The sequence below is a fragment of the Macrotis lagotis genome, chromosome 5 (genome assembly GCF_037893015.1).
Source record: "Macrotis lagotis isolate mMagLag1 chromosome 5, bilby.v1.9.chrom.fasta, whole genome shotgun sequence".
NCBI lineage: Eukaryota > Metazoa > Chordata > Mammalia > Peramelemorphia > Peramelidae > Macrotis > Macrotis lagotis.
Genome location: NC_133662.1, coordinates 18,417,448 through 18,444,291, shown reverse-complemented (window position 1 = coordinate 18,444,291; position 26,844 = coordinate 18,417,448). Strand labels below are relative to the sequence as shown.

At 41.3% G+C, this 26,844-nt stretch overlaps 2 protein-coding genes across 7 annotated transcripts in view; one reads left to right on the top strand and one right to left on the bottom strand.

The window, feature by feature from the left end:
* BYSL (bystin like) overlaps positions 1-25,230 on the bottom strand; it is a 41,658-nt gene extending 16,428 nt beyond the window's left edge. Inside the window, exon 1 of one of the 2 annotated variants that reach the window (XM_074236922.1) lies at positions 24,620-25,230. In XM_074236922.1, coding sequence (XP_074093023.1) covers positions 24,620-24,755 — 136 coding nt within the window. In that variant the 5' untranslated portion in view covers positions 24,756-25,230. Of the gene's footprint in view, positions 1-1,487; positions 2,102-24,619 lie in introns of those variants that run through there. The other variant, XM_074236921.1, reaches the window with a different exon arrangement.
* MED20 (mediator complex subunit 20) overlaps positions 2,117-26,844 on the top strand; it is a 126,339-nt gene continuing 101,611 nt past the window's right edge. Inside the window, exons 1-4 of one of the 5 annotated variants that reach the window (XM_074236930.1) lie at positions 2,117-2,313; positions 3,407-3,561; positions 9,948-10,201; positions 14,757-16,875. In XM_074236930.1, coding sequence (XP_074093031.1) covers positions 2,300-2,313; positions 3,407-3,561; positions 9,948-10,201; positions 14,757-14,771 — 438 coding nt within the window. In that variant the 5' untranslated portion in view covers positions 2,117-2,299 and the 3' untranslated portion in view covers positions 14,772-16,875. The other 4 variants (XM_074236927.1, XM_074236931.1, XM_074236929.1 and 1 more) reach the window with 4 other exon arrangements.

The following is a 26,844-nucleotide window of genomic DNA, read 5'->3' as shown; positions in this document are numbered from 1 at the left end:
AGTAGTAAATACAGCAAAAAGATCAAGTGTGAAAAGTAAGAAAAGAGACAAATTTAAATTAAATAAAATCCATGTATTAGATACTGTGTTAAACACTGGGTTTACAAAAGTAAAAACAGTAGATGCTTCCAAGGAACTCTAATCTAATGGGAGAGACAACTTGCAAGCAACAATGTACAAAACTATATCCAGAAAAAAAAACTGAAGATAATCTCAAAGGGAAAACAATTAAAGGGAGACTGAGAAAAGCTTGTAAAAGGTGGGGTTTTGAATTGAAACCTGAAGAAAGCCAAGGAAACCAGAAGGTGGAGGTGAGGGAGAAAATTACAGGCATAGAGGAGAGCCACTGAAGAGAAATTTAGTGTGTCTCGGGTCAAGAAACAGCAGGAAGATCTGGGTCCTTGGGATGGCAGAACATGGAGAAGATAGTAAGGTATTAAAAGACTGCAAAGACAGAAAGGGGCCAGGGTTATGAAAGACTTTAAAAGTGAAATAAGATTTTATTTGTGATCCAGGAGATAAAAGGAACCATTGAAGTTTACTAAATGCACAATTCTATAGTCAAACCTGAACTTTAGGAAGAACTGTTTGATATCTCAGTGGAGGATAGATTGATCTGGGGAGTCAGAAAAAAATTTAAGAATCATTAAACTATCTGAATGTTATGATAAAAAATAAAAACACAGCCAGAGATCACACTTCAAGAAATGTTCCCAGAGTTCTTAAAACCAAAATTGGGGAAAAAAAGTTCACTTGTCACCTCCTGAACGAAAAACACCCAAATGAAAACTTCTAAAGAACATCACAGCTAAAATCCAGAGCTCCAGGTCAAAAGAAAAAGTACAAAAGAGTACCCAGAGGGAAAAAAATGAAGCACCAAGGAGTCTGTGACAAATTGGTGGAAAAAAGGGAACATTTATAAGTTTCTACAAAGATAGAATCCACAAGTTCGGCTGAGTGATTAGGAAATAATGGGATGAAAAATAGTGGAAAGTGGGGGATGACTTAGGTTGTCCAGGCTCCTGATAGTAACTGTAAACTGAAGAGTTTTTGGACATAGTAACTCTGAGGAGTCTGCAGGATATACCGATTGAGATGTCTGATAGCCTGTTACAGATGTGAGGCTGGATTCCAAAACAGAAATTGTAACTGGGGTCACAGAAGTTAATTAGACGCCAGATGTAACAGTAGAGAGCAGTAAGACAGCCGGGTTCAGTCTGGGGGCGCAGTCCCGGAGAGCTTGCCCTGAACGAAGCGGGGGTTAGAGGAGAGGGCCAAAAAGCTGTCAGTTAGGCGGAGATGAAGCAGGACACGATCAAGACAGACCTGAGATGCGCTCAGAAGTCAAAAAGCAAAGGGTGGAGAAGGCGGGAGGGGAGTGGCGGCTCCAGCGCGGGCCGCGCCCCCCCGAGCAGGCGCCCCCCAAGGCGCAGGGCAGCTTCGCCCGGGCCCTGCGCCTCTCCCCCGCGGGCTCGGCCCTCACTGACCCAGCCGCGTGGCGGGCGCCCGGGGCGCCGCCGGCCCATGCTCGGCTTCGAGCTCCTCCTGCTGCTCCCGCGCCTGCTGCAGGATCCGCCGGCTCAGCCGCGGCCCCACGTACTCCTCTTCCTCCGCCCCGCGGCCCCGAGCCCTCCGCTTCTCCCGGGCCCCGGGCTGCACCGAGTCCTCGGCCAGGATCTGCTCCGCCAGCGGGGCGTGCTTGGCCCGGCCTCCGGCCTGGCGAGAGGCCTTGGTCTTGGGCATGGCCGCGGCTGCCCGCTCCTCGGAAACACACGTGGGAAGAGGAAGGGAGCCGCTCCGTCCCGGCGCGGCGCCGGTTTACGAGACAAGCGCCTGTGGCGGAGGGCTGCAGCGCCGCCTAGCGCTCGGAGGCCGGGAATGCGGCTTCCGGTGCCGCCCCGGCCCGCGTCACGGCCCCGCCCGGGCCCCGCTCCTACGGCGGCGGGCGTGACTACGGCCGCAGCCTAACCTCTTTTTGTTTTATCTAAATTGAGGCTCAGTGCCGAGAAACCTCCTTCCGCCCCGCTCTAGGGTGGGACGAGTGGGCGGGGCTCCCGAGCGGGAGGCCCGGCCAAACCCAGGGAGCTCCGCGGTTTGTGTTCTCTTGGGTCGCTTGGCTTATGCATCACTTCCGGCGCCCGGTGGATGGCGTCACTTCCGGATTTCCTTGTTTCTTATCTGCCCACTCCCTTCTCTGTTCCCAGCCCTTCCGTCTGCTTCCCCCACTGAGACCTGGAATTGGATCCTCCTGCGGCGTCGGGTTTCCCCCAAAGCACACACTCCCTTGCGGTCCGGCAGCATGGGGGTGACATGGTAGGGCCGCGGATGGTGCACGTGGAGGGGGTCGGATGGTCTGGGCGGGGTGGGGTGCCCCCGAGGGTGCGCGACGCCCGGGCTCAGTGTAGTCGGGCCCTTCCCCCGCCCGTGGGCCTGTGTGTGTGTGTGCGCGTGTGTGTATGGGTGGGGGCGTTTACGCGTGGATTGTGTAGATTTTTTTTAATTTATGGGTTTTAGGACTGCTGAGAGAAGCTTAGAAATCATGTAAGGCAGTTCCCTCTTTTTACGAGGTGAAGGGCTTCAGCCTCTCTCCTTCCCCGGCCCGGCCCGGCCCGGCCTTCCGCCGGAGATTCCCAGCAGTAGAGCTGGACCGGGACCCGGGCAGGGTCTGAACTTAGCTCTCCTGCCTGAACCAGTCCTTGGAATCCCCGACACTGAAGGGGGAGGAAGGACCCAGCTTCTGAACGCTGTTGACAGGACTAGGCTTGGAAGAGGAAAAAGGAGAGACGTACAGAGAAAATGTGGACTCTGTGCCCTGGTGGCCCGCTTTCAGTATCTGGGCTCGAGGGCTCCTTGTCAGTCAACCCCGTCTTTCCTTTGTATCCTCAGTGCTCAGGGCACACCGGCTATTGGTAAGTGCTTCTTGACCGGAAAGGCATCAAATGAGGACACAGCTTTTTGGTTTCACACCTGAGAGCTTGTGAAGAACTTGCATTTCTTGAGTTACTTTTGGCAGTTGCACGTTGGTGACTGCCGTTTAGCAGTCCCCAAAGTTCAGGCAGCATTCCCCTTTTGGGATCTGGCATGGTGAAGTGATAGCTGTATAGAACAAAGGGAACCAACAAGAAGCAAAAGATACCCGCTGCCTTGGGAGAGTGTGGGGTTTGCCTCTGATCCTCTCAGTCTGACCTCTAGGATCTGCTTATCTTCTCTTCTTGTCTCTGGAGTATTCTCAGTTGGGTAAAAGCCACATACATGCTTCTCACATATGAGCAGTGGCATCTCCCGGCAGGGATGGGACTCTGGCTGGGATGGGACCTGGGGCTTCCAGCTTCGTTTACTGAACAAGAAGCACAGGGAGCCTGTTCACTTGTATGTGGACTCTGAAGGCTCATCAATACCCTTCTAGTGTGTCCCAGATGCCTGTGGCTGAGGGTAAGAGTGTCCAGCAGACCGTGGAGCTCCTGACCAGGAAGTTGGAACTGCTAGGGGCAGAGAAGCAGGGGACATTCTGCGTGGATTGTGAGACCTACCACACAGCCGCCTCTACCATGGGCAGCCAAGGTCAGTGTGTGGTAAGTAGGACAGTTGGACCCTTGCTCAGACTTAGTAGATGCTCCAGATGTTAATGTTCTTCAATATCTTTCTGGCTTAGATAATTTTTTGCTCAAGGCTATTATTAGTATTTCTGAACTCCTGAAACTCGGGGGTGTTTTTTGATGGTGTTCTTTCCTCCCCCCTCCCCCCCCATCAAGGGGTTGGGAACTAAGAAGAAATCTTTCGACATTTGTAGTTTGCAAAAAGCTTCCTGTCTTGGAACTTTCCATATCATCCCTATATACACATTGGCCACTTCCTAAGCCAAACATTTGCTTTTGAGAAGTCTTTAGGATATACCCATTGAGATGTCCCATAGTCTCTCTATACTATTCACTCTAGAAAGGAGACTATACTAATATTTGGATTAGAATACAAAAGAAGTAGAAATGATGAAAAGAATCACAGACTAGGAATGAAGGATAGGGAGCCTAATTTTTCTACTATCATCTTGCTTTGTGAACTTGGACAAATCTCTTCTCTATTTCATTAGCTAAAATTGGAAATTAGAGTTTAAAGGGTTGTTATAGATATCAAATGAGATCATAGATGTGAAAGTGCTTTGAAAAGAGTTAAGTGCAAAAGGGTATTAAGAAACACAATTCTTACAGTCTAACTGGGGAGGAAAACCTAGGCACTTAAAGTATTTTTAAAATTTGTTTTTTCTCTTTGTTTAGAAGACTTGTATTTTATTGAAGGTTCATTTTTTTGTCCCTCTAGCACTGTACTTAGTGTTAGAGGGTAAATTATTCTTGGCTGTAAACCTTTATCCTTTGCCTTCTGAATCACTATATTCCAAGTTTTCCATTGCTTTATAGTTATGACTATTAACCATGTGTGATTCTGACTGTAACTCTTGGTGCTTCATTTCTTTTTCTTTCTGGGTACTTGTACTTTTTCTTTGACCTAGAGTTCTGGATTTTAGCTGTGATGTTCTTTAGGAGTTTTCATTTAGGTATTTCTTTTAGGATGTAACCAGTGAATTTTTTCTTTTTCCACTTTGCTCTGTGGTTTTAAGAACTCTGGGAACATTCTTGCAATGTGATCTCTGGCTGTGTTTTTCTTTTTTATCATGACATTCAGATAGTTTTATGATTCTTAATTTTTTTTCTCCTTGATCTCTTTTCCAGGTTAATTGCTCTTATTAAACAATGTCTTATGTTTTCATCTATTTTTTCAGTCTTTTGACTTTGTATAATAGTCCTTTTCGCTTCTTGTTGTATTTGCTTTCATTTGATCTATTTTAATCTTCAGGGAGTAAAATGTTTGCCCTACTTGGGCAACGTTTTAGTGCTTCTCATGCCAAAATATTAATTCCTTTGTCAAGTCTTGCTTTGATAGATCTCATTTCATTTCCAGTTTTTTTCTTTGAGTGCTCTAATTTCATTTTTTTTGGAGACAGGGTTAAGTGACTTGTTTTTCTCTTATTTTTAATTTTCTTCATTTTTGAATTGTAACTTACCCACTCTCCTGACTAGCAAGCTATCACTTAAAAAAAAATTTTTTTTTAAAGAAATGTTGGAGAGGGTGGGCTAGGTGGCATAGTGGATAAAAAGCATCGGCCCTGGAGTCAGGAGTACCTGGGTTCAAATCCGGTCTCAGACACTTAATAAATACCTAGCTGTGTGGCCTTGGGCAAGCCACTTAACCCCATTGCCTTGCAAAAACCTTAAAAAAAAAAGAATGTTTGAGAGAAACAGTTCAGTAAAAGCAATTAGCATTTTTTTGAAATATTTTGTATTAGAATAGTCTTTGTCCACAGTTATCTATCTATACAAAGAGTGGAAGAAGCTATGTTTAGGGACCATACTTGATGTATTTTGTTTTGATCTTTCTGTTTACATTATTTGTATATATTTTGCCTGTTTGGGAGTTAGAAGGAAATGAAAACGAATTCCTAGTTTTCTTTTCTCAGACTCAGTTCTCATGTTTTCCCTTGTTTCTCAGAATTCTTAATATTTCTCATTTCTTACAGCATAATAATATTCTATTACATTCATGTACTGTAGTTTGACCATTAGTATTTTTTTATTTTTCATTCTTTAGATCCTTATGGGACTTCCTGTTTTTGACCTCCTTATAGTATAAGCTTAGCTGTAGAGTCCTTTGACCAAAGGGTATGGACAATTTTTAGGACCCACATTTTTTTTTTTTTTGCATAATTCTAAATTGTTTTTCAGAAATTGTTTGAGTAACTCACAGTTCCACCAACCTTCTATTAATATGCTGGTTTTTTGAAGACCCCCTCCAACATTGACTCTTCCTATCTTTTGTCATCTTGATTTAATTGCTGGGTATCAGATAAAACTTCAGAATTGTTTTTATTTGCTTTTCTTTTACTAGTCATTTGCAGTAATCTTTTTTATGGTTAATAGTTTGCTTTTCTTTCGAAGTCTATTCTCATTCTTGAACATTTTTAAAAGAAAAACCATAGCAGATATAGCCAGTAATATAACTACCAAGCATTGGTAGTCCTCCCAAGCTATAGACATTGACTATCCACCTGGTGGTGATAGTATATGTGTTATACCAGCACCAGTCTAGCTAATTTGAGAGATCTATCACTAGAAAATTGATAATCACATGATATATTTTGAGAAGGGAGCCAGACTTCTGACTTCCTCAGTATAGACAGTTCCTACCACTAATCCAGATTAGCCACCTCTCTGTAATTTGTAGTCTTCAGTAGTTGCCTGAGGCACAGACAGTATAAGTAACATGTTTCTGGTAACCAATCTAGTATGTCTAAACCAGGCCTCGAAGGAAGGCTTCCTAGACTCCAAAACTGATTGCTATCCACTAAAACATAAGGCTTCTCTTTTCTCCTTCCTTACCTGTCTTCCCCTCTCAGAATCCTAAAATTTAATATTCAAAAAGAACTTCAGTGGCTGTAGAATCTAAGGACAGATGAAAGGAATTTCTACTATAATACACCCCCCACAAATGGTTGTCTAACCTCAGCTTGACAAACCTAAGGAAGGGAACATGTCCTGGACAAGCACATGGGAAGCACCATCCTGTCCCTTTTGCACATCTAGACACAAAGGGCAATCAGAGGACTGCTGAAAGAGAGGGAAAAGTTGAGAACATCTTAGAAATGTCTCAGATGTGTGGTATCATCAACCTGCCAGGTCCTTCCCTGTGTCTTTTTTCAGAAAAAAAATTGCTGTCGAAACATGCCTCCCCCATTTTTGTCTTTTCTTCCATCTATTAAAAATCTTAAGTTAGGTGGTAAGTTATGTATCCACATCAGTTCCTTCAGAAAAATTCTGTTTTTTTTTTTTTAATTTTCTTGTCATTGGAATTGTTTCCTTTTGTATCTTTGGAATCATATATCATTCTGCTTGGGCTTACTTCCACTGTAGCATTTTTTTTAAAGTACATGTGATCCTACTTATCTTTTTACTGAATCCTTTGAAATGTGCTTTCTCCAAATCTAGAATATTTGTGTGTGTGTATTTATATATATATAAATACACACACACACACACACACACACACACACACACACACACCAGACTAAGCAAAGACTTCCTCTCCATCTCCATTACAGACTCTAGAAAGAGGTTATCACTTCCTCCCCAGGGAACATCCTTTCTGCCTTAGCAACCAGTTCCTACCTTTTAGTGAAAACCAAATACAGAATAGGACTTTCCTCTATGTGCCCCTTCACATTTTGAAGAATGAACTCTCACTAAAGCAAGTCAAGAAGTCATCAGCTATTTTTTTAAGATTGAAAGAACTCTTGCAGAGATCTGGATTATGTTAAATACCCATAGCTACTATATCATGCCTCTGTATTAAGTTAGTTATCTGTTTCCCAAGATCTTCATTTATTTTCTTTTTCTGTTCTTTTTCTGCTCCTTTGTGTTTAGACAAAATTGGGGGGGGGTATTGGTTGCTGTAGGTTTTACTACTTGCTTTCTTGAATTTTGTTTCTTGTAAAATTGAGTATTTTTACTACTATTCTTTCTTCTTTATTCTCTAATGGTATTTGACTTTGGTAGTTTTCTTCCTCCCTCTTGCACTCACTCCCCTCCCCAAGACAGCAAGCAATCAATCATGTTAAATGTATTTCCACATTAATCGTGTTATGAAAGAAGAATCAGAACAAAAGGGGAAAGAACATGGGAAAGAAAAGGCAAAAAACAAAAGCTTTGAACTACATTCAGATTCCATTGTTCTTTTCACTGAATGCGGGGAGCATTTTCCATCAAGATTCTTTTGGAATTGTCTTGAATTATCATGTTTCGGAGATGAACTGAGTCTGTCAGAGTTGAGTATCACACAATATTGCTATTACTGTGTGTAATGTTCTTCTGGTTCTATTCACTTCACTCAGCATGTCCTTCCAAGTTTTCCTGAAATCTGCCTGCTCGTCATTTTTTTTTTTAAGTTTTTGCAAGGCAATGGAGTTAAGTGACTTGCCCAAGGCCACACAGCTAAGTAGTCATTAAGTGTCTGAGGCCGGATTTGAACTCAGGTACTCCTGAGTCTAGGGTGCTACCTAGCTGCCCCCTGCTCATCATTTCTTATAGCAAAATAGTATTCTATTATATTCATATACCACAACCTGTTCAGTCATTCCCCAATTTATGGACATCCCCTCAATTTCCAATTCTTTGCCACCTCAAAAAGAGCTGGTATAAATATTTTTGTACATGTAGGTCCTTTTCCTTTTTTTTTATGATCTGTTGGGGGATATAGAACCCAAAGAAATCATATCATTGGATCAAAGAGTATCACAGTTTTATAGCCCTTTGGGCATAGTTCTAAATTACCCTCCAGAATAGTTGAATCAGTTCACAAATCCTCCACCAACAATACATTAGTGTTCCAATTTTCCCACATCTTCAACATTAATCTATTTCCTTTTCCTGTTATATTAGCCAATCTGATAAGTATGAGGTGTAGTACTTCAGAGTTGTTTTAATTCGAATTCTCTAATCAATATTGATTTAGAGCATTTTGCATTGATACATGTGTTTTCATATATATATGACTGTAGGTAGCTTTAATTTCTTCATCTGAAAACTGCCTGTTCATGTCCTTTGACTATTTATCATTTATTTATTTATTTGATTTTTTGCAAGGCAATGGGGTTAAGTGACTTGCCTAAGGTCACACAACTAAATTAAGTATTACATGTCTGAGGTCAGATTTGAACTCAGATCCTCCTGACTTCAGAGCCAGCATTCTATCCACTACACCACCTAGCAGTACCCCAAACATACTCCTAATTAACATTTATTAAGTGTATGTATCTATCTCTGACTAGGCATCTTTTAGTATTCTCCTAATATGACCTTCTTTCTCTTTTCCTCTCTTATCACTCAACTACTAAGGGTTATCACAGTGAAAGAATTACTCACCTAGGGGTCCCCTTTTGGGGAATCAAGGGGAGGCCTGAACTTTTCTGTCAAATCAATTAGCCTGATTCTTGGACCCTAGTTTAAACCTTTACAGGTGTTATGGAATGTGCTAAAGCTTTGTCTCTGCTAGAATTGGTATATAATAAAAATTCCTAATATTTATATTATAGTAGTCTACCTTCAAATTTTATGTACCTCAGAGGAAGCAGTAGAACAGGAGAAAGAACATGAATTCTGGAGTCTTGGGTTCACATCTCCAATATAATGCTTAATACATGTGTGTTCTTGGGCTAGTCTCCTAATGTCTTTAGGCTTCAGTTTTCTCAACTGTAAAATGAGGGAATTCAACTAAAAGACCTCTAAAGTCCTTTCTAATTCTGCAGCTACGATCATGGTCTTTTATCCTTTTTGTTCCTCACGTTTTGGGAAGAGATACAGCTTATATTCATATTGATTTGTTACTGGTTTGAGATCCAGTTATGGGGAGCCATTTGCTGTAGATTACATTTAATTTTTCCATTCCTTATATTATTCTTGAGCTTTCTGTGTCTATGGACTAGGCTCAAACTAGTTAGGATGATGTGACTGAATTGAGTTGGGACTCAGAAGTATTGTCTTTTACCCTAGCATCTGAAAGTGAAGACATTTCCCATGAAAGAAGAGGATGGTTCCCCTTCTTAGGCATATGTTAGTATATTCTCTACATAAAGCTGACTGGGAATCTCTGGGCAGTGTTTAGGGCTAAGATTGCTGTTGCTTCTTCACCTTTCCATCCTTCTTCCCTTCCCTGTAAATACTACTGGTTTATTCTGATATTTCTGGGTAAATGCCAAGGTTAGCAAAGTAGGGCTTCCTGCTCCCATCATCACAGTACCTTGCCCTTGGAAAAGACCCTATGGGATAGTCCAAAATCTCACCTTATACGTTAGATTCCATACTGTTCTGGATTTGGTAATGAATTGGGCCTTTACTCCCTTGTAGGCCAGGCTGGGAAGCTGATGTATGTGATGCACAACTCAGAATACCCTCTAAGCTGCTTTGCCCTCTTTGAGAATGGTCCCTGCCTCATTGCCGATGCAAACTTTGATGTGCTCATGGTGAAGCTCAAGGGCTTTTTCCAAAATGCCAAGGCCAACAAGATTGAAACCCGTGGTACCCGCTACCAATACTGTGACTTCCTGGTGAAAGTGGGCACTGTCACCATGGGGCCCAGCGCTAGAGGCATCTCTGTGGAGGTGAGTCTTTGGGAAAAATGGGGCTAGGGACAACCTGGAGGGAACATCCAGTCAAGAATCCTGAAAATTACTGAATCTTCCAGGCAAGAATGAGTAAGCTTAGAATATTTGAACTGGAAGGAACATTAGACAATATTTAATTCAGGTCCCTTAAATCAAGCCTCAAAAAGGGAAATATTGATTAATATAATTCATGCAGCGTGTAAATAATGAGTAGAGACTGGAACTCTGTGTTCCTAATTACATCTACATTTTTACACCTCTATGCCAGATTTCTGCCCCATTATTTTCCTAGCTACCTATGTGCTTCTATTTTCTTAGAGACAATAATTCTTAGGAACACTGGGTAGCCTGGGAAAAGGAATTATGTGGAATAGGGAGAGACAGTGTGGATAGAGATAGTGGATAGAGTGCCAAACCTTGAAATCAAGACCTGGTTCAAGTCTCATCCTCTGACAAATGCTAGGTATGCGAACCAGGGATTGCTCATCAGACAAGTTGCTACATTATCCACAGTTTTCACATTTTTCACACTTATAGTTATACATATAGAACCACAGTTCAATAGATATGAAACAACTTTCTCTTGTCCCTGTTAGGCCAGAGAAAGATTAGTGTGCACAGGAGTAGGAGATAGCAGATCTGGGAAGCTAATGAGGACTATTAATGCTATAAGTCACACTTTACACTTGAGGAAAAGGATTATAAATGTTTGGAACATATTGTATCTAAACTTTGTATCTTTTTCAGCACCTGACATAGACCTCTTGACTTACTGGGGATTAATAACTCTGTTACTGTTTGAATGTAGAAAATATAGTTAATAGTCCTGAAGGGTAGAGAAGTGGAAGGATTTGAAGGGGGCTGGGGAGAGTAGAGGTCCTTGCATTACCTCTGCAGCTCTGATGTTCCTTTTTGTCTTTGATATCCTCTAGGATATTTAGGATAGTGGTTGACAACCTTTCAGAAGTAATATGCCTAAGCCTTTTCCTTCTAGTATGCCAACCACTATCTCTCATGAGGCTGCAGAATGGAATTCTGTTGACTTTTTATCTTTATGTGAACTTCTAATCCTTAAGAGATTAGTGACAGCTCATTGAAGTGATGAGGAAGGAAGAATGTAGTGACAGTTGACCTTTGGGCTGATAAAAATCAAGCCATGTGTCATATAGGTGTACTTACTTATTAAGCCATCCAGCAAATTAACAAACTCTTTTAAAAAGTCTGATGAACTTTTAGCTTCCCCATGACACCTGATAGAATCTTGGACTTCTTTTTTTAACAGTTAATTAAACTGATACAGCAAACGAGACTATAGTATTTCTTTCAGATTGAGAGGAAGAGGGAAATCTGTTTAATCAGGGTTCCCTGAAACAAGACTGATAATTGCATTTAATTTAGATTCTGGTGTCCTGTGTTTTAACAACTATTAAGACTACTTTGTAAGAAGCTAAGTGAAATACACATTTTAGATAAGACCTGTTACTGTCCTCATAGAGCTCAATTCCAGACAGCAATATAGCAGCTTTAATAAAATATATAAGTATGTTAGAGAAATACAAAATAAAGTACTACTAATGAGAATCTGAGGAAAAATCATAAGTAACTTAGATTTCTATGGTACTTTGAGGTTTACACAATTCTTTCTTCACAACAACCTTATGTAGTAGAGTGACTGCTATCTCCATCTAACATGAAGAAATAGGATTAGAGAAGAGTAATGACTTAGCCATAGAAATATAAGACAGGTGCAATGGATTAGATATTAATGGGAGCTGAGCCTTGAAAGATGGTTAGAATTTGATCATCTATAGAATAAAATTTTCAAACCTTTCTCTTTTTAAAACTTATTTTGATTGATATTTTGATTTCATCACTTTTATTTCTAAATATCCACTAAGCCAAAACTTGTCAAAACAAATATTGAAAAAGAGAAAAAATGTAGTTCAGCAAAACTAATGAATATAGTGACCATTTTTTGATTTTATATATATATATAGTACATCCATAGTTTTCTATGTCTGCAATGAAGAAAATTCATAGGTCAATTTTTTTTTGGTTTTTGCAAGACAATGGGGTGAAGTGACTTGCCCAAGGTCACAAGGCTAGGTAATTATTAACTCTGAGGCTAGATTTGAATTTAGGTCCTCCTGACTCCAGGGCTGGTAGGCTCTATCCACTGTGCCACCTAGCTGCCTTGTAGGTGAATTCTTTCAATTCTTTAGCATTAAGCTTGGTAATACAATTATGTCCCATCCTTTTTTCCCCCCATCTGTCACATATCTTTTGAACTTGATGAAGATACACAGAACTCTCTCCCCCTTCTTTCCAACCATTTTGCCAACCACATAATCTGACCATATAGTGCAGTTAATAGCACCATATGACATCTTGCCATTTTATTCTTTCATGATTACCTTCAACAATTTGACCTTCCAACATGACAGAAACTGGAATACAAAAATTCAAAATTAAAGTCATGATAGATCAGGTGTATATTTAGACATAAAGCTCAAATTCCCCCTCATTGATGAGGGCAGTGGAACCCTTCTTTCATCAGGGTAGATAGTTCTTAAAGCAATATTTGACCTCCGGATCCCTTTTGAGGGATGCCAGGAATTAGCAATGGCAGTGCTTGAAAGTGTTGGTGGCTTCTCTGTCCCTCTTCTTAGTAAACTCAGCCTTGGCCCTCCTTAGCCCTTTTTTCCTCTCTCCTCCTCTTCCACCAGTACTTTGGAGAACATTACTCTATATTTTCTTTTTGGACCAGACTTGAGTTCATGAGGAGGAGCTCCCTCTCTGCTAGTGCATGTTGCACCTTCTTTGTCGTTTCTGGTCTAGTGTAACAAGAATAAAGCCTGTGTCCTCAGGATCCTGCAGCCAGCATGTACATGAGGTACACAGGTACACAGGCCTGTTCTCCAGTCACAATGTCATGTTGCCTCTGTCTTTAACTGTTCACAAACTTCCCTGTATCCTGTACTTTCCTTCTTCCCTTCCATTTTCTTGTGCCTGCTGAATTCCTTTGTATACTCCCTGAGATTATCTGCTCTTCCTCTCATGCCCTGAGACATATCAGACTAAGAGGCAATGCTGGTTTTGATTGGCTTAATTCTTGATTCCCACTGTCACCATTATTTAGCAAACTTCCCTTGTCCTTTAAAGCTCACTAGTCTCTTGAGAATCCTTGTTGCATTGCTGCCCACTCTAGGTCATACTCACTCCTCCTTAAAAAGTTCAGTACCTTATCTGCAGATATTTCCACCTCTGTCCCATTTAAACATGTAAGAGCCATGGGCAGCTAGGTGCACAGTGGATAGAATACAGGCTCTGGAGTCAGGAGGGACCTGAGTTCAAACCAGACCTCAGACACTTAGTAATAGTTGCCTAGCTGTGACCTTGGGCAAGTCACTCTTAATCCCATTGCCTTAAATAAAAATAAATATATAAGAGCTTCAGCCTCCTTAGCTATGGTGACTTCTCTCCAATCTACCTCATCCAAGCACAGTGGTCAAACTTTAGACTTCCTGAACCTACTTAATTGAATTTACCCCAAGTGTTGAAATTCTTGCCCAAATATTCAGGTATGCTAGTTGAGAAAGAGTGATATACCTAGTCCATACCTAGATAGAATTTTTTATTTTGGGAAGGTTGTGCCTGAGAAAAGGAGATTCACAGCTACCTGTTTGTGCTGTGGTGTGCATACTAACCCTATTTTAGCATTGATCCCTAAATGATTATCATCAGTACTTTAGCTGCATGCCATGAAAATTTCACCTTATTTCTTGTTGCTAAGGGTGACTCTGGAGGACTGATAATCCAGAAAAAAAGACCTGGTGTAAAAGTATCTAGGAGGGTGGTGTATGGGGGTAGAAGATATCTACACTAACCTTGTCGGTCTTTCCAAAAATATTTACTGAGTACCTAATGTGTGTCTAACATTGTGCCAGATGCTTTGGCAGTGTCTCCTTCTTGTAATGGTTATAAGCATCCACCTTTCAAAGATTTTGAGTGACCTTTCTTTCCCTGCTGCAAAAACTATGAACTCCTGATTCTAGTATGTAGAATTTCCCAGAGTCTGACTTCAGCCTACTTTTCTCAGTCTTATTTTATGTTTTTTGTTAACATCTCCTTTCTCACAAGTCACCCAGTAATAGATACCACCTCCTCCATGAAGTCTTAGAAGTGGCTCAGCTGAAAGCAGTCTCTCCCTCCTGTTTCTCATAGCACTTGGCCTGGTCCTCTATTTTCATTCTTTTTTTCCTTAGGTTTTTGCAAGGCAGATGGGGTTAAGTGGCTTGCCCAAGGCCACACAGCTAGGTAATTATTAAGTGTCTGAGACAGGATTTGAACCCAGGTACTCCTGACTCCAGGGCCGGTGCTTTATCCACTGTGCCCCCTAGCCACCCCCATTCATTTTTTCAGCAAGTATTTGTTGACTTTGTGCTAGTCAGTGCCTTAATTACTGGAGTCAGGAAGATCTGAGTTCATATTCTGCCTCAGGCACAAGTTATATTACCCTGAGTAAATCTCTTAACCGTTTTTTTGTCCTCAGTTTCTTCATCTATAAAATAAGGAGAATAATAGCACCAACCTCTGTCCCCCCATTGTTGTGAGTATAAAAAGAGTTAATACTTGTATAACATTTTGCAAACTTTCTAGGACTGTGTAAATGCTAGCTTTGTTATTTCTATTATTATTAAAACTATAAGATACATACCAAGTAATTTCTGGAGAATACCAGTAATAAGTTGGATCTAATTAGACTTGTTGGAGGTGGGACTTAAGATGAGTTTAGGAGGAAATTGTCAGACATGGGACTGGCTGTGCAAAGTCTGAGTGATAGAAACAAGCTAGTTTAGTTGGATTGTAGAGTATATGAAGGAGAAAAATTTTCAGTAATTCTCAAAAGGTTGGTCTAGTACCAGATGGTCTAGCACAGGGCTGTCCAAACTCACTTTCTAAAAGTTTTAAACAAGACAATATATTTTGATTTGTCATTTTAGTGAGAGCTCTGCAGTAGCTTTGTTTACTAAAGTATTTAGTAAACCTGCAGGGGGTTGCATAAAATCTCCCTGCAGGTATCATTTTGGACAGCCCTGGTCTAGAGATTTAAGTCAGATGAGTTTTTGTTCTATCCTAGTGGCAAAGTAGAGCCACTAGAAAAGGTTTCTGCTGAATGCATGGAGAAGGGGAGGAGGTTTGCATGGCTCCTTTGTGATACAAGCTTTAATGAGCAGCAGTTCTGATGAGAGAGCAATGAGGAGGCTGGCATCCAAGTTAAGAACCTGTTGCAGCAGTCTAGACCCAAGATAGAGGAATCTGAAGTTAGGATGGTTGCTGTGAGTGGAGAGGGGACACTCATGTGAGATATATTTTAGATAATCAATAAGACTTGACAACTGACTGGCATCACGGATGACCTCATGATGGCAGACTTGTGTGACTGGCAGGATAGTGTTGCTTTTGATGGAAGTAGGGAACTGAGGAGAAGGACAGATTTTAGGGGGAAGATAATGAATACTTTTCTAGATATTTTAGTTTGTGATGCCTATGTGAATTCATTTAGAAATGTCCAGTAGGCAATTGGGAATGGAATTTATGACAAAGACTAATTTGAATATATAGATTTCTGAGACTTTTAGTAAAAATGATTATTAAACCCTTGGTAGCTGATGAAATCACTCATCAGTCAAACATTGAATAAGGAAGGCCTGGGGCAGCTAGGTGACACAGCGGATAGAGTACTAGCCCTGAAGTCAGGAGGACCTGAGTACAAATGTGTCCTTAGACACTTCATAATTACCCAACTATGTGACCTTGGGCAAGTCACTTAACCCCATTGCCACGCAAAAACTAAAAAAGAAGAAGGCAGCCTTCACAAGAATAGAACCTTGAGAAGCACTCAGTCCTGTAGGAGGAGATTCAAGGGAGAGCAGTGTTATAAAAATCCAGAGAGAAGAGAGTATCCAAAGGGATTAATAATGTTAAATGCTTTAGAAAAGCCCAAAGGGATGAAGATTGAGACAAGGCTATTAGATTTTTGCAAGTAAGATCATTGGTAATTTGAAAAAGGAGCAGTTTAAGTTAAATTATAAAGGGAGAAGCCAGATTGCAAATGATTGAAAAGTGAGGGGAGAGGACTTAAAGGCTATGAGTACACATTGCTTTTTTTAGGAGTGTATCTGTGGAAGTAAAGGGAAAGATGTTAGATGGGAGCTTGATGGGTTGGTACAATTTTTTAAGAATAAGGAAGATCTGGGCATGATTGTAAGTAACAAAAGGTACCCAGTAATAAGAGATGAAAATAAAAGGATTTTTTAATCCTTTGCACTTTGTCATACTTACTGTTATAATTTGTCTTTCCCCTTTTATTAGATTATAACCTGCTGAAGAGGATCTGTGTCATAGCTTGCTTATGTATTCCTATCATAGAGAGGCAATTATGATGAATGCTGTCAGTTCAGACACAGAACATGCATTCAGATCTCATCTCTATTACCATAGGCAAGTTCATTCAACTCTCTGAATCTTAATTGCCTTATCTGATAAATGGAGGGTTGAACTAGATGATCTCTAAGATCCTTTTTAGCTTTAAATCCCTTGTTCTTGGGGCTCACATGTACTAAGCACTTCGTTGAATCAAATTATTCTCAATCACATGTCCTTTTGGCCCCTAGGTGGAGTATGGCCCATGTGTGGTGGCTAATGACTGCTGGAACCTGATCTTGGAGTTCCTGCAGAGTTTCCTGGGCAGCCATAATCCAGGGGCACCAGCAGTGTTGGGGAATAGACACGACGGGGTATACGGCCCTGCTGACACCATGGCCCAGTATATGGAACTCTTCAACAAGATTCGAAAACAGCAGCAGGTGCCTGTGGCTGGAATCCGTTAGTGAGTGGGGAGCTGCTGAGTGATTGGTGTTGCCAGGGTGACTCCCCAGGAGATGAAGGTGCTTCATCCCAGTCCTTGACCCTGGAACCCAGGACAGAAAGGCAAGACTTCTTGTCTTCCTTTGAATATGCAACTGTGACTTCTCCTTTGGGCCTTTGTACTCCCTCCTACCAGCACGCGTACATGCATGCATACACACACGATATCTTCCCCCATATCCATTTAGAATTAACCTTGTTGCTCTTGACCTATTCTTGGGGGAAAAGAACTGTCAATAATGGAGAAGTTGGAGCTTTTTCCTCATGTTTCAGAAAGTTAGGCCAGGTGATAGTGTCCTTGGCTTGGGAACCACCATTGACCTCCTGTTCTTTGGCTGCTGTGGCCTTGGCCCAGTTTTCAGTTTGGATGGACTCTTTTTATGTTTTGGTCATTCTGTAATAAAAGTTTATTCATTTGGTCTAAGGATATGGCTGAGTTTCTGTCATGGAGATGGGTATGGGAGTCTCAGTGTCCTTAACAGGATTTTTGGTGAACTGGCTTTTTTTGGATTTTGGATGTTGACTGATTTGCTGGGGCTTGGAAGTTGTTCCAGTAGTGTTTGTTCTATGCTGCTATTTTGCAATTTTTCTTTGCAGCCCTTTGTGTGCTTATGAGATGATAGGCAAGGGCACCTAAATTTTTCATACATCACAATTATATTATAGCTTCATTCTAATAACTCTGGAAAATGAATCTAGCCTTCTTTATACTAACATCAGAATCAAATGTCTTCCTAATCTATCATGACTTGAAATTTACCTGGGTAAATGAAGGAATCTTCCTTCCACTCCCACCTTTGCACCTACACATGGGCCAAACCCAGCCTATATTCCTATTTTATTCTCTTCTCTTTTCCCATCTTCTCATCTTCAGTTAGTCTATGAGAAACTTGGAAACTATCAGGGTCCCAATAATTCCCAAGCCTGAGTAAATACCTTATCCAGTGCTGCAGATAACTTAGCCTGGAGAAGACAAACCTTAGGCAGGTTTTGATAGTTGTCTAGTTGTCTTAGTGTCATGGGGAAGACACATGAATTAAACTTGTTTTCCTTGACCTCAGGGGATCTATCTTTTATCTCTAGAAGCTAGAGATAAAAGGAAATTGCAGGAAGACAGATTGCAGTTTAAGGAAAAACTTCCTGCTAGAGGTCAACTAAAAATAGAAAGGTTGAAAGAAGAGATTTGGGTTCCCTACCAATGTAATATGAAGAATTTTCTTGGTCATATATGGGCCGGACTGCATCCTCTGTTTTTTTCCAACTCATGAGATACTTTGATTCTTTGAATGGGTAAATCCAGAAGAGACCTTAGAAATGATTCAGCTCTCATTTTTACAAAGAGGAAACCAGCCAAGAGAGGGGAAGTGTATAGTCACATAAGTACAGGGCTGGGGGAGTTCCATTCTAATGATCTACTATACTTTTTCTCACTATGCCAGTCCTTGCTTTGGCTAGTTTTGGGGTTTTTTTGGCTAGGCAATGGGATTAAGTGACTTGCCCAAGGTCACACAGCTAGGTAATTATTAAGTGTCTGAGGTCAGATTTGAACTCAGAACTTCCTGATTCCAGGACTGGTGCTCAATCCACTACGCCACCTAGCTGCCCCCTTTGGCTAGTCTTTCCTTTCCCTTCTGGTTGTTGCTATAGTTCCTTCTAATGACCTACCCAAGTTTGGGGTCAGAGATATAAGCTAAGGACCAGATGCTCATTTTAGGTTTTCATTTCCTACCTGTTAGTATTAACTCCACTGCTTAAAAACATACCACTAACCCAACAAACCTACCACTAACTTCTCTGTGAAAATGATGTACTTTTTGTGTACACCAAAATCTCATATTACCTCCCAGAATCACCGTATGTCAGAATAGGAAGGGAACCTTGGAAATCATCTAGGTCTGTCTAGTTCGGTATTCTCATTGTATAGATAAGGACACTGACATAGTGGGATTAAAATCACTGCTGTGTGATGGTACAGTGTAATTTTCTGATATATGCATTCCTTTTTAAAAAAAAATTGGGGGCAGCTAGGTGGCGTAGTGGCTAAAGCACCTGCCTTGGAGTCAGGAGTACCTGGGTTCAAATCTGGTCTCAGACACTTAATAATTACCTAGTTGTGTGGCCTTGGGCAAGCCACTTAACACCATTTGCCTTGCAAAAACCTAAAAAAAAAATTGAAAGTAACCCTCATTGTCTACCCATCACCATTTTGTGCTCTAGATGAAGTCTGTCCTGGGAGTCTCCTAGAATCAACACTGAATTGGAGTTGGGAACTTGTTTTGAATCCTGATTATTGCCTCCTCACTAACTTGGGAAAATTGCTTAATTTTTCTTTGATTCAGTTTTCCCATCCATATGATGAGGAGGTTGGTCTCTAAAGGCATCTTTCAACTCTGATTCTAAGGATCAATGTCTCCTTTCCTCTTTGTTGCCTTATGAGCTCCTTAGCCTTTAAGGTCTCATTTATTTGCCCTGGAATTTCATGACTTGACTTTTATTAGTGTCATTCCCATGTGGGAAATTTGTCCTGGAGAAGGGAGATGTAGGGGTAGCCCCCATAGAAGGTCTCTTCTCCATGTTCCTATCTACTTATCTTCCTAACTGCAAGACAGCCAAGGACAAAGAATAAGCCTGTTCGGGGCAACTAGGTGGCAGAGGAGTACCTGAGTTCAAATGGGTCCTCAGACACTTAATAACTACCTAGCTGTGTGGCCTTGGGCAAGCCACTTAACCTCATTTGCCTTGCAAAAACTAAATAAAATAAAATAAAGTAAAATAAACCTGTTCATTTCCACCTTGAATATGAGACTGACTGGCAATGGAAGAAAAAGCTTTTAGCAGATTTGTTGAATGAATGAAGCACATATTAAGTGTTTATTGTGCACAAAGCACAGTGTTAAGTTTTTGGGATACAATTATCTTTTTATCAAGCACTTATTAAATGTAAAAGCATATGAAGTAAAAAAAAAGTGGATGATAACTACCTTATGTTTTTAGAAATATAAATTAATCCAGTTGCCTTTAGAAATATTCATCTGGTTTCAGAGCAAGGCCAGAATATGAGATGAATTGACACAGTCCATATTAGGAGTTAGAAGACCTGTAAGTAGCTCTGAATGACTCACTAGAAATTCCTAGATGGTCCACCTAAAGCAACTCTCTTGACCTTTCTGAACTTTAGTTTCCTTATCTATATAATGGGGGTAATAATATTTGGACTTCCTACCTGATAAGCTTATTATGGGAGAAGTTCTTTTTAAAATTAATGTGCCATATAAATATCAGCTATTATTTAATGACAGGTAAAATTCTATTATGACAAACTATCTGAGTTGTATTACAGGTAAAGTAAAATTCTCTCATAATGTAAAAATCCCATTCAATCTCCTAAATCTGGGTTGAAATAGAAATCTAGTTCTTTAAATCTGGGTAGTAAAATTAAATGAATAGAACTGCTTAGAAACTATTAGGGGTGTCATTACTAAATTCTTTTGGAATGTATTATCCATTTTATTTCCTACTTTAACATTATTATTTATTCTTCCATGGTATTGACTTTTTTTTAAAGATTAAATTTTCTCTTGGAATTTTGAGAAAATGGTATGACTCCCTTTGAATGAGTGTAAACCTCTTGAAGAGAGGGATTATCTTTTACCTCTTTTTATATCTTAGCAAACTGCTTGGTAACACAGTAGGCACTTAATTAGTGATTGATGGAGGCATCTTTGGTTACTGGAGACTTAATTTGGAGATCATGGGCTATTGTCTGCCCCCAGGTCAGGACTGGAAGACTAGAGTAAGGAGAAATGGAGATTCAGACATTTTTCAGGTGCCTGTTATGCATACAACTTTGTGCTAGACATCAGGGATACAAGTAAACATATATACATTTCTGCCCTCAAGAAGCTTACATTCTTCTTAAAGATAGTAAAGGCTCATGAGACTCAAAAGGTGGAAGGAACTTTATAGATTTAGACAAATGTTTTCATTTGATATGAGGTTAATGAAGCTCAGATAGGTGATTCCTCCAAGGTCACAGAGTTATAAAGAATAGAAATGGAATTTGAAGCCAGATTCTCTGACTAAATTCTCTTTCCACTATCCTAGGTCACCACTGTAGAGAGATTACTGGAATGAGATAGAACCCGAGTTATAGTCACCAGCTTTGTTTCTAATTTGGAGAATAGAAAGTGCTTTCAAGAGTATAAAACCCATACAAATGCATATTTTGGTGACTTTTGGTCCTGAATCTGTTGGAAGGTGATGGTTGTGGTTATGTCTTGGTTGATGGTTGGGTGTTGAGAGGTAGAGGAGAGGCCTTTGGTTTCTGATGACAGGATATAATAACCTGCTTCAAGCAAAATAATTCTTTTTGTTAAAATACTTTTATATGAAGAGACTGAGTGGAGGAGATTTTATGGACTAGGTAAATCCTGTTATCACTCTCTTGATCTGGGCTGTGTGGTGGAATATGTAGATTAGTTTGTTCTACTTGATGATGATGTTTTTGTTCTTCATTCTCAAAGAAGACCATGATAAGCCCATGTGTGGGATTTTAATGTGGGGGTGGGGAGGCTATGCTAAGTCACTGGTCTCATTTTCTCCTCCAGAGCCATCTGGGTCCAGTGGCCAAATATGGATCAGGACAATTGGAGATGACCCTGGGTGTGAGGCAGTTATGGCTATATGACTTAACCAAGTTTACATAGCTAGTGTTGTATCTGAGACTGCATTTGAACTACTGACTTCAAGGCCAGTGCTCTATCCACCTCACCCACCTTAGCTGCCCCGTTCTACTTGACCTGTCTTTATAATGACCCTTTGCTGTAATGGGATATTTTACCTATTACCTGAAAGAAAAGACTGAGCTGTCAGTGACTTTAATTTATTAAGTTCATGACAAAATTGTTGCTTCCCTGACATGTTGTATCATAAAGTTGAGTGTTTCTTCACCAGTTTATAGCCCCACCCATTCTACTTCTTTGTCGCTTGCTGGTCTACTTAGAGCTTTTCATATCTTGTTTCTTGCTGAAGCCTGCCAATTTTTCCGTTGGATCTGTACCTTTACGCCTCTGTTTTCTCTGACTTGTGGTTCATTTAACAACCTTATGTTTGATAGCCTCATGCCTACTTGCTTTTTCCCTCACCTTGTATAAGTCTTTTTTGTCCACAGTAATGAGACTTGGTTTTTTTGAAGTGTTCATATTATTATACCACTTGCTTCTTAAAATCCTTCAGTGGCTTCTAGTCTGTTTTCTGCTCCCTTCCCATCACTTCATAAATCAAATGAAAGCATCTGAAGATTGAGCTGGCAGCTATGGTACGGTGGGGAAAAGACTGGTCTTGGGAGTCAGAAATGCTGATTTTGAGTCTCTTTTGGAATTTGCTAGTTCCATGACCCCAGATCATACCACTTAGACAAGTCTAAGTTTCAGTTTTCTCATCTGTAAATTATTTCAGTTTTCCTATCTGTAATATGTGGACAATAATTCTCAGAGTTGTATGTTTAAAATATGGGATGAATGAATTCCTTAAATATTTCTCAATTACATTTTGAAAAAATGTTTTAATGTTTTTAAAAAATTTTGAGTTTCAAATTCTCTATTCCTTTAAGCCCCCCTTCACTCTTTAAGACAAGCAATAATATATACATTTTATATATTAAGTAAAATTACATACTTGAAGCCAAGCAAAACATTTCCATTTTAGCCACATTGAAAAAGAAAGAAAACCATTTTAAAAGTATGCTTTACTCTCCACTCAGTTCATCATTGATCCTTTGGAATTGTCTTGGATTACTGTCTTGCTCAGATTAGCCAAGTCTTAGACATTGATCATCTTTACAATATTGCTATTACTGTGTTCAGTATTTTCCTAGTTCTATCACTTTAACTCAATTCATATGACACTTGCCAGGTTTTTTCTGAAACCATCCTTTCATCATTTCTCAATCCATAGTTGCTTTCCAGAATGGTTGGGACCAGTTTATAACTAGTCTGGGTGCATTTGTTTCACATCCTTTCCAAGCATTTGCCATTTTCCTTTTCTGTCTGATATGTGTGAGATGGTATGGCAGAGCTGTCTGAATTTGCATTTCTCTAATCAATAGTTAATGACAGCATTTTTTCATGTGATGACATTGATTTCTTCTGAAAACTGCCTGTTTTTATATCCCTTGATCATTTATCAGTTGGGGGAATGGTCCGTATTCTTATGAATTTGACTCAGTTCCCTATATAGTTGAAAAAGGCCTTCATCAGAGACACTGCTGTAAAAAGTTTACCTGCTTTTCTATTCACCATTTTCTCAGTGACCCTAGCCTCTCAGTCTTAGTGTCAACTTTGACTCCTTATTCACCATATTTTTCTCTTGGAAAATTTTATCATTTTTACCTACCTACACAACATCTATCCTATATATCCCCTTCTCTTCACTTGATTAGCCACCAACTTCTTACCTGGAATTTCATTTCCAAAGTCATCTCAGCCTCCATTCAGCTTCTGTCACCTTCATACTTGATAAACTGAAGTGGCTCCCTATTACCTTTAGAATCAGAGGTAAAGTTCTCTAATATTTAAAACTATAACCTGAATCCTTGCTACTTTTCCAGTCTTGCTACATTAGCCACACTGACCTCCTTGCTGACATACAGAAGGACAAGTGAAAGAAACAATCACTAATATTATATTGTAATTAAAGGAGGAAGGAGAAAATACAGGAGCCAGAAGTATATATATTTTGTTGCATTTCTCCCATATGGTTGCAGTTAGAGGGAAGAGGCCATTCATCATTTTTGATGCTAATCTTCTGGGGTCTGGGAGTGCTACTTAGCTCACTTGTGAAACAGAGCAACTAAGAAATAGTAAATGGTTTGAATTTATTAGGTTGTATTCTGTATTTTTCACTTAGTCTTTTGGTCCTTGCCATTAGAAGATTGTGATTTCTCTAACTCCCACTTTTAGAACCCCTAAAAAGTATTAACAACTTGAAGAATGTCAGTGTCAACTCATAATGGACATTTTCTGTGTTTCAGCTCAAAGTAGCCTCTTCTGCCAATTTTCTATGAAAATCCCTTGATTTTCAGGAAGTGAATGACTTACATTTTTAGCTTTTATATAATGCTTTAAAGGTTTGCAATATATTTTACTTGGGTTTCCTTGTTTGATCTTCACAACATCCCATTTTGCAGATAAAAAAATTCTAGAGACTCAGAGATGACATGACAGCTGCTAAAGTGTCTGAAACAGGAACCAAATTCAACTCTTCCAGACCTCTAGTCACTATGACTTTATGGATAGAGCTGGTTTTGATGACCTGGGTTTAAGTTGGTTGAATGACTCTAGACAAGGCAACTAAATCCAGTGTTCCTGGCAGTTCTTTTCAGACCGAAAGCTGAAATTTTCTCACCGGTCACCGGGGTTTTTCTTATATCAAAGAAAATAAAGGTTAGAGTTTGAAGGCTAGACGCAGACCCTCATATTTCCTTACCCTTGAAACTGAGGCTCGGATTAGGTGACTTGCCCAAGGTGACACAATTCGGAGGTTGCAGAGCTGGGGCTCTGACTACAAATTCAGGGTTACTGCATCTCACAAGTGGAGCAGGTGGATCGAAGACGAGTAACATGGGTCTGTCTCTTGACGAAGGCAGAAAACGGGAATTACAGATTCCATCTGTCTCCGGTTTTCAGATGAAGAGTGTGGGCAGGCTAGGCAAAGAGAGAATGGCGCTGGCCCTTTAAGAGGGCGGAGCACGCAATGGAGCTCTGTACCTTTAAGAGTCTTTGTCTGGAAACTCGTCTTTACCCCCCTGTGACTCAACCAAACTTCTCCCGCGATTCACAAAAGCCCCGCTACGCCGTGGCCTTTACGCCAGCCTCCAGGCCGCGGCCGGGCCTAGGCCAGCGAGCCTCGGCGCGGCGCCGCTGGGCGCGAGAGTCCCCACCGGGATCCATTTGGTGCTGGGCGGGGGCCGGGGCCGGCGGGCTGGAGGGGCCTGGAGGTCCGGACGCTGCGCCGTTGGCGCACTGCGGGCCGGCGGGGGCGGGGCCTGGGCGCGCTGGGCCAATGGGCGGGGAGGGGGCGGGGCCCGGCCGTTCGGTTGTCTCGCGCTCCGGTGACAGCTCGCGCGTGCTGATGATGGCGGTAAATAGAGGGGGTGGGAAGGGGGGCGGGGGGAGGTGGAAGGAGCGGTAAATGGGGGCAGAGCCAAGGGGAGGCGGTGGCGGGGGGACACACTCATCGAGACGAAGACAGGGGAGCCCAGCTTGGCACTCGGGGGGCGGGGACAGGAGTCCTTACCCCACCGGCGCCCCCCCAAAACACACACACATACAAAATGCACACACCGGGTGAGGGGGCGACAAAGGAGGCGCGCGCCTCGGAGCGAGGAAGCAACGTGGGGCGGGGGAGGGGAGGCGACGGGAGGGGGCGGGGCGCGTGGGGAGTGGGGGAGGGGGCGTGCCGTGGGGGCCTCGCACTGGGGGTCTAGCTTGGGGAGCTCTGGAATGGGGGGGGCATCGAGTGTTTGGAATTGAAGGGGCATGAAGAAGTGGAATGGGGGCTAGGGGGGTCACGGTGAAAGAGTCTGCTGGCTAGTTTGACTGGGGAATCGGGGTGATGGAGATGGAGGGAGATAGGGTTTGAGTCAATGTGAGGGGAAGGGCAGAAATGAGGCGGAGAGTGGAAGAGAAACCAGTTCTTAGTGAAGACTTGGTGGAGAGCTGGTAATGAGAGCAGAGCCCGGATTGTGGGGGGAGCCATGGGGCCATGAGGGACGGGAATGAGCAGAGGGAGAGGATTTGGAGTTGCTTGTGGAATAAGATAAAGGAGAGCCAGGGAAACCATGTTTTAGGTTGTAAGCTTGGAGGAAAGGGGGGGATCCCAGTGAGGGGGAAAGATTGGATTTAGGAGGGAAAGGGCATCAAATCAGGGAGGATTTAAATCAGGGAAGGAGATGGCATTTAGTGAATAAAGGTGATCACAGAACTAAGAAGATGGGTTTTGGGAAGGGAGAAAGGGATTAAAAAAAACAGGGAGGAGAGATGGATTTTAAGGGATGAGAGAAGATGGTATCATTGATAGCTTAAAAACTGAGGGAGAAAAAAGGAATTTTAGTGAAGTTCACTGAGAAAGGTGAGGTGGTGTGGGACAAACTAAGCTTGAGAGGAAAATGGGGGAATAAGAACCAAGTGTAAAGGGCAAGGTAGGTGAATAGATTGAGATATCCTTAAATCCAGGACAGTGAAAAACTGCCATTGAGAAAAGCTAAGAACTGATTAGAAGCTTTTATAGGGAAGATGGGAAACTTGATGGGGAGAGGAGTATGAGGGGCTAAATAAAGGAGCCACATAGATGAAAGTTAGACTAGTTAAGAGTTAGACTTGAGTAAGTGTAGGTTGTGAGTAGGAGGTAAAAGTTATAGAAGTTTAATAGATAAGAGGTGATTTTAAAAAAAGGTAGGGTTAGGAGATGGAAGGTGAGTTAAGAGAGATGGGGAGCAGAACTGGGAGAAGTGAGATGAAGAGGAAAATAAGTTGAAGAGAGGTGAATGGAGCCTAGGTATACAGACCGGGGAGAAAAGGCATAGAAGTGGGGATCAAGTGTCCTATATGGAAGATGGTCCACCAGAGAAGCTCTGGAGTGTTCTGGGTGCAAAACTTCAGTGGACATTGAGATTGGAATAGGAAGCTATTGGTGCTGAAGAGGAACAATGG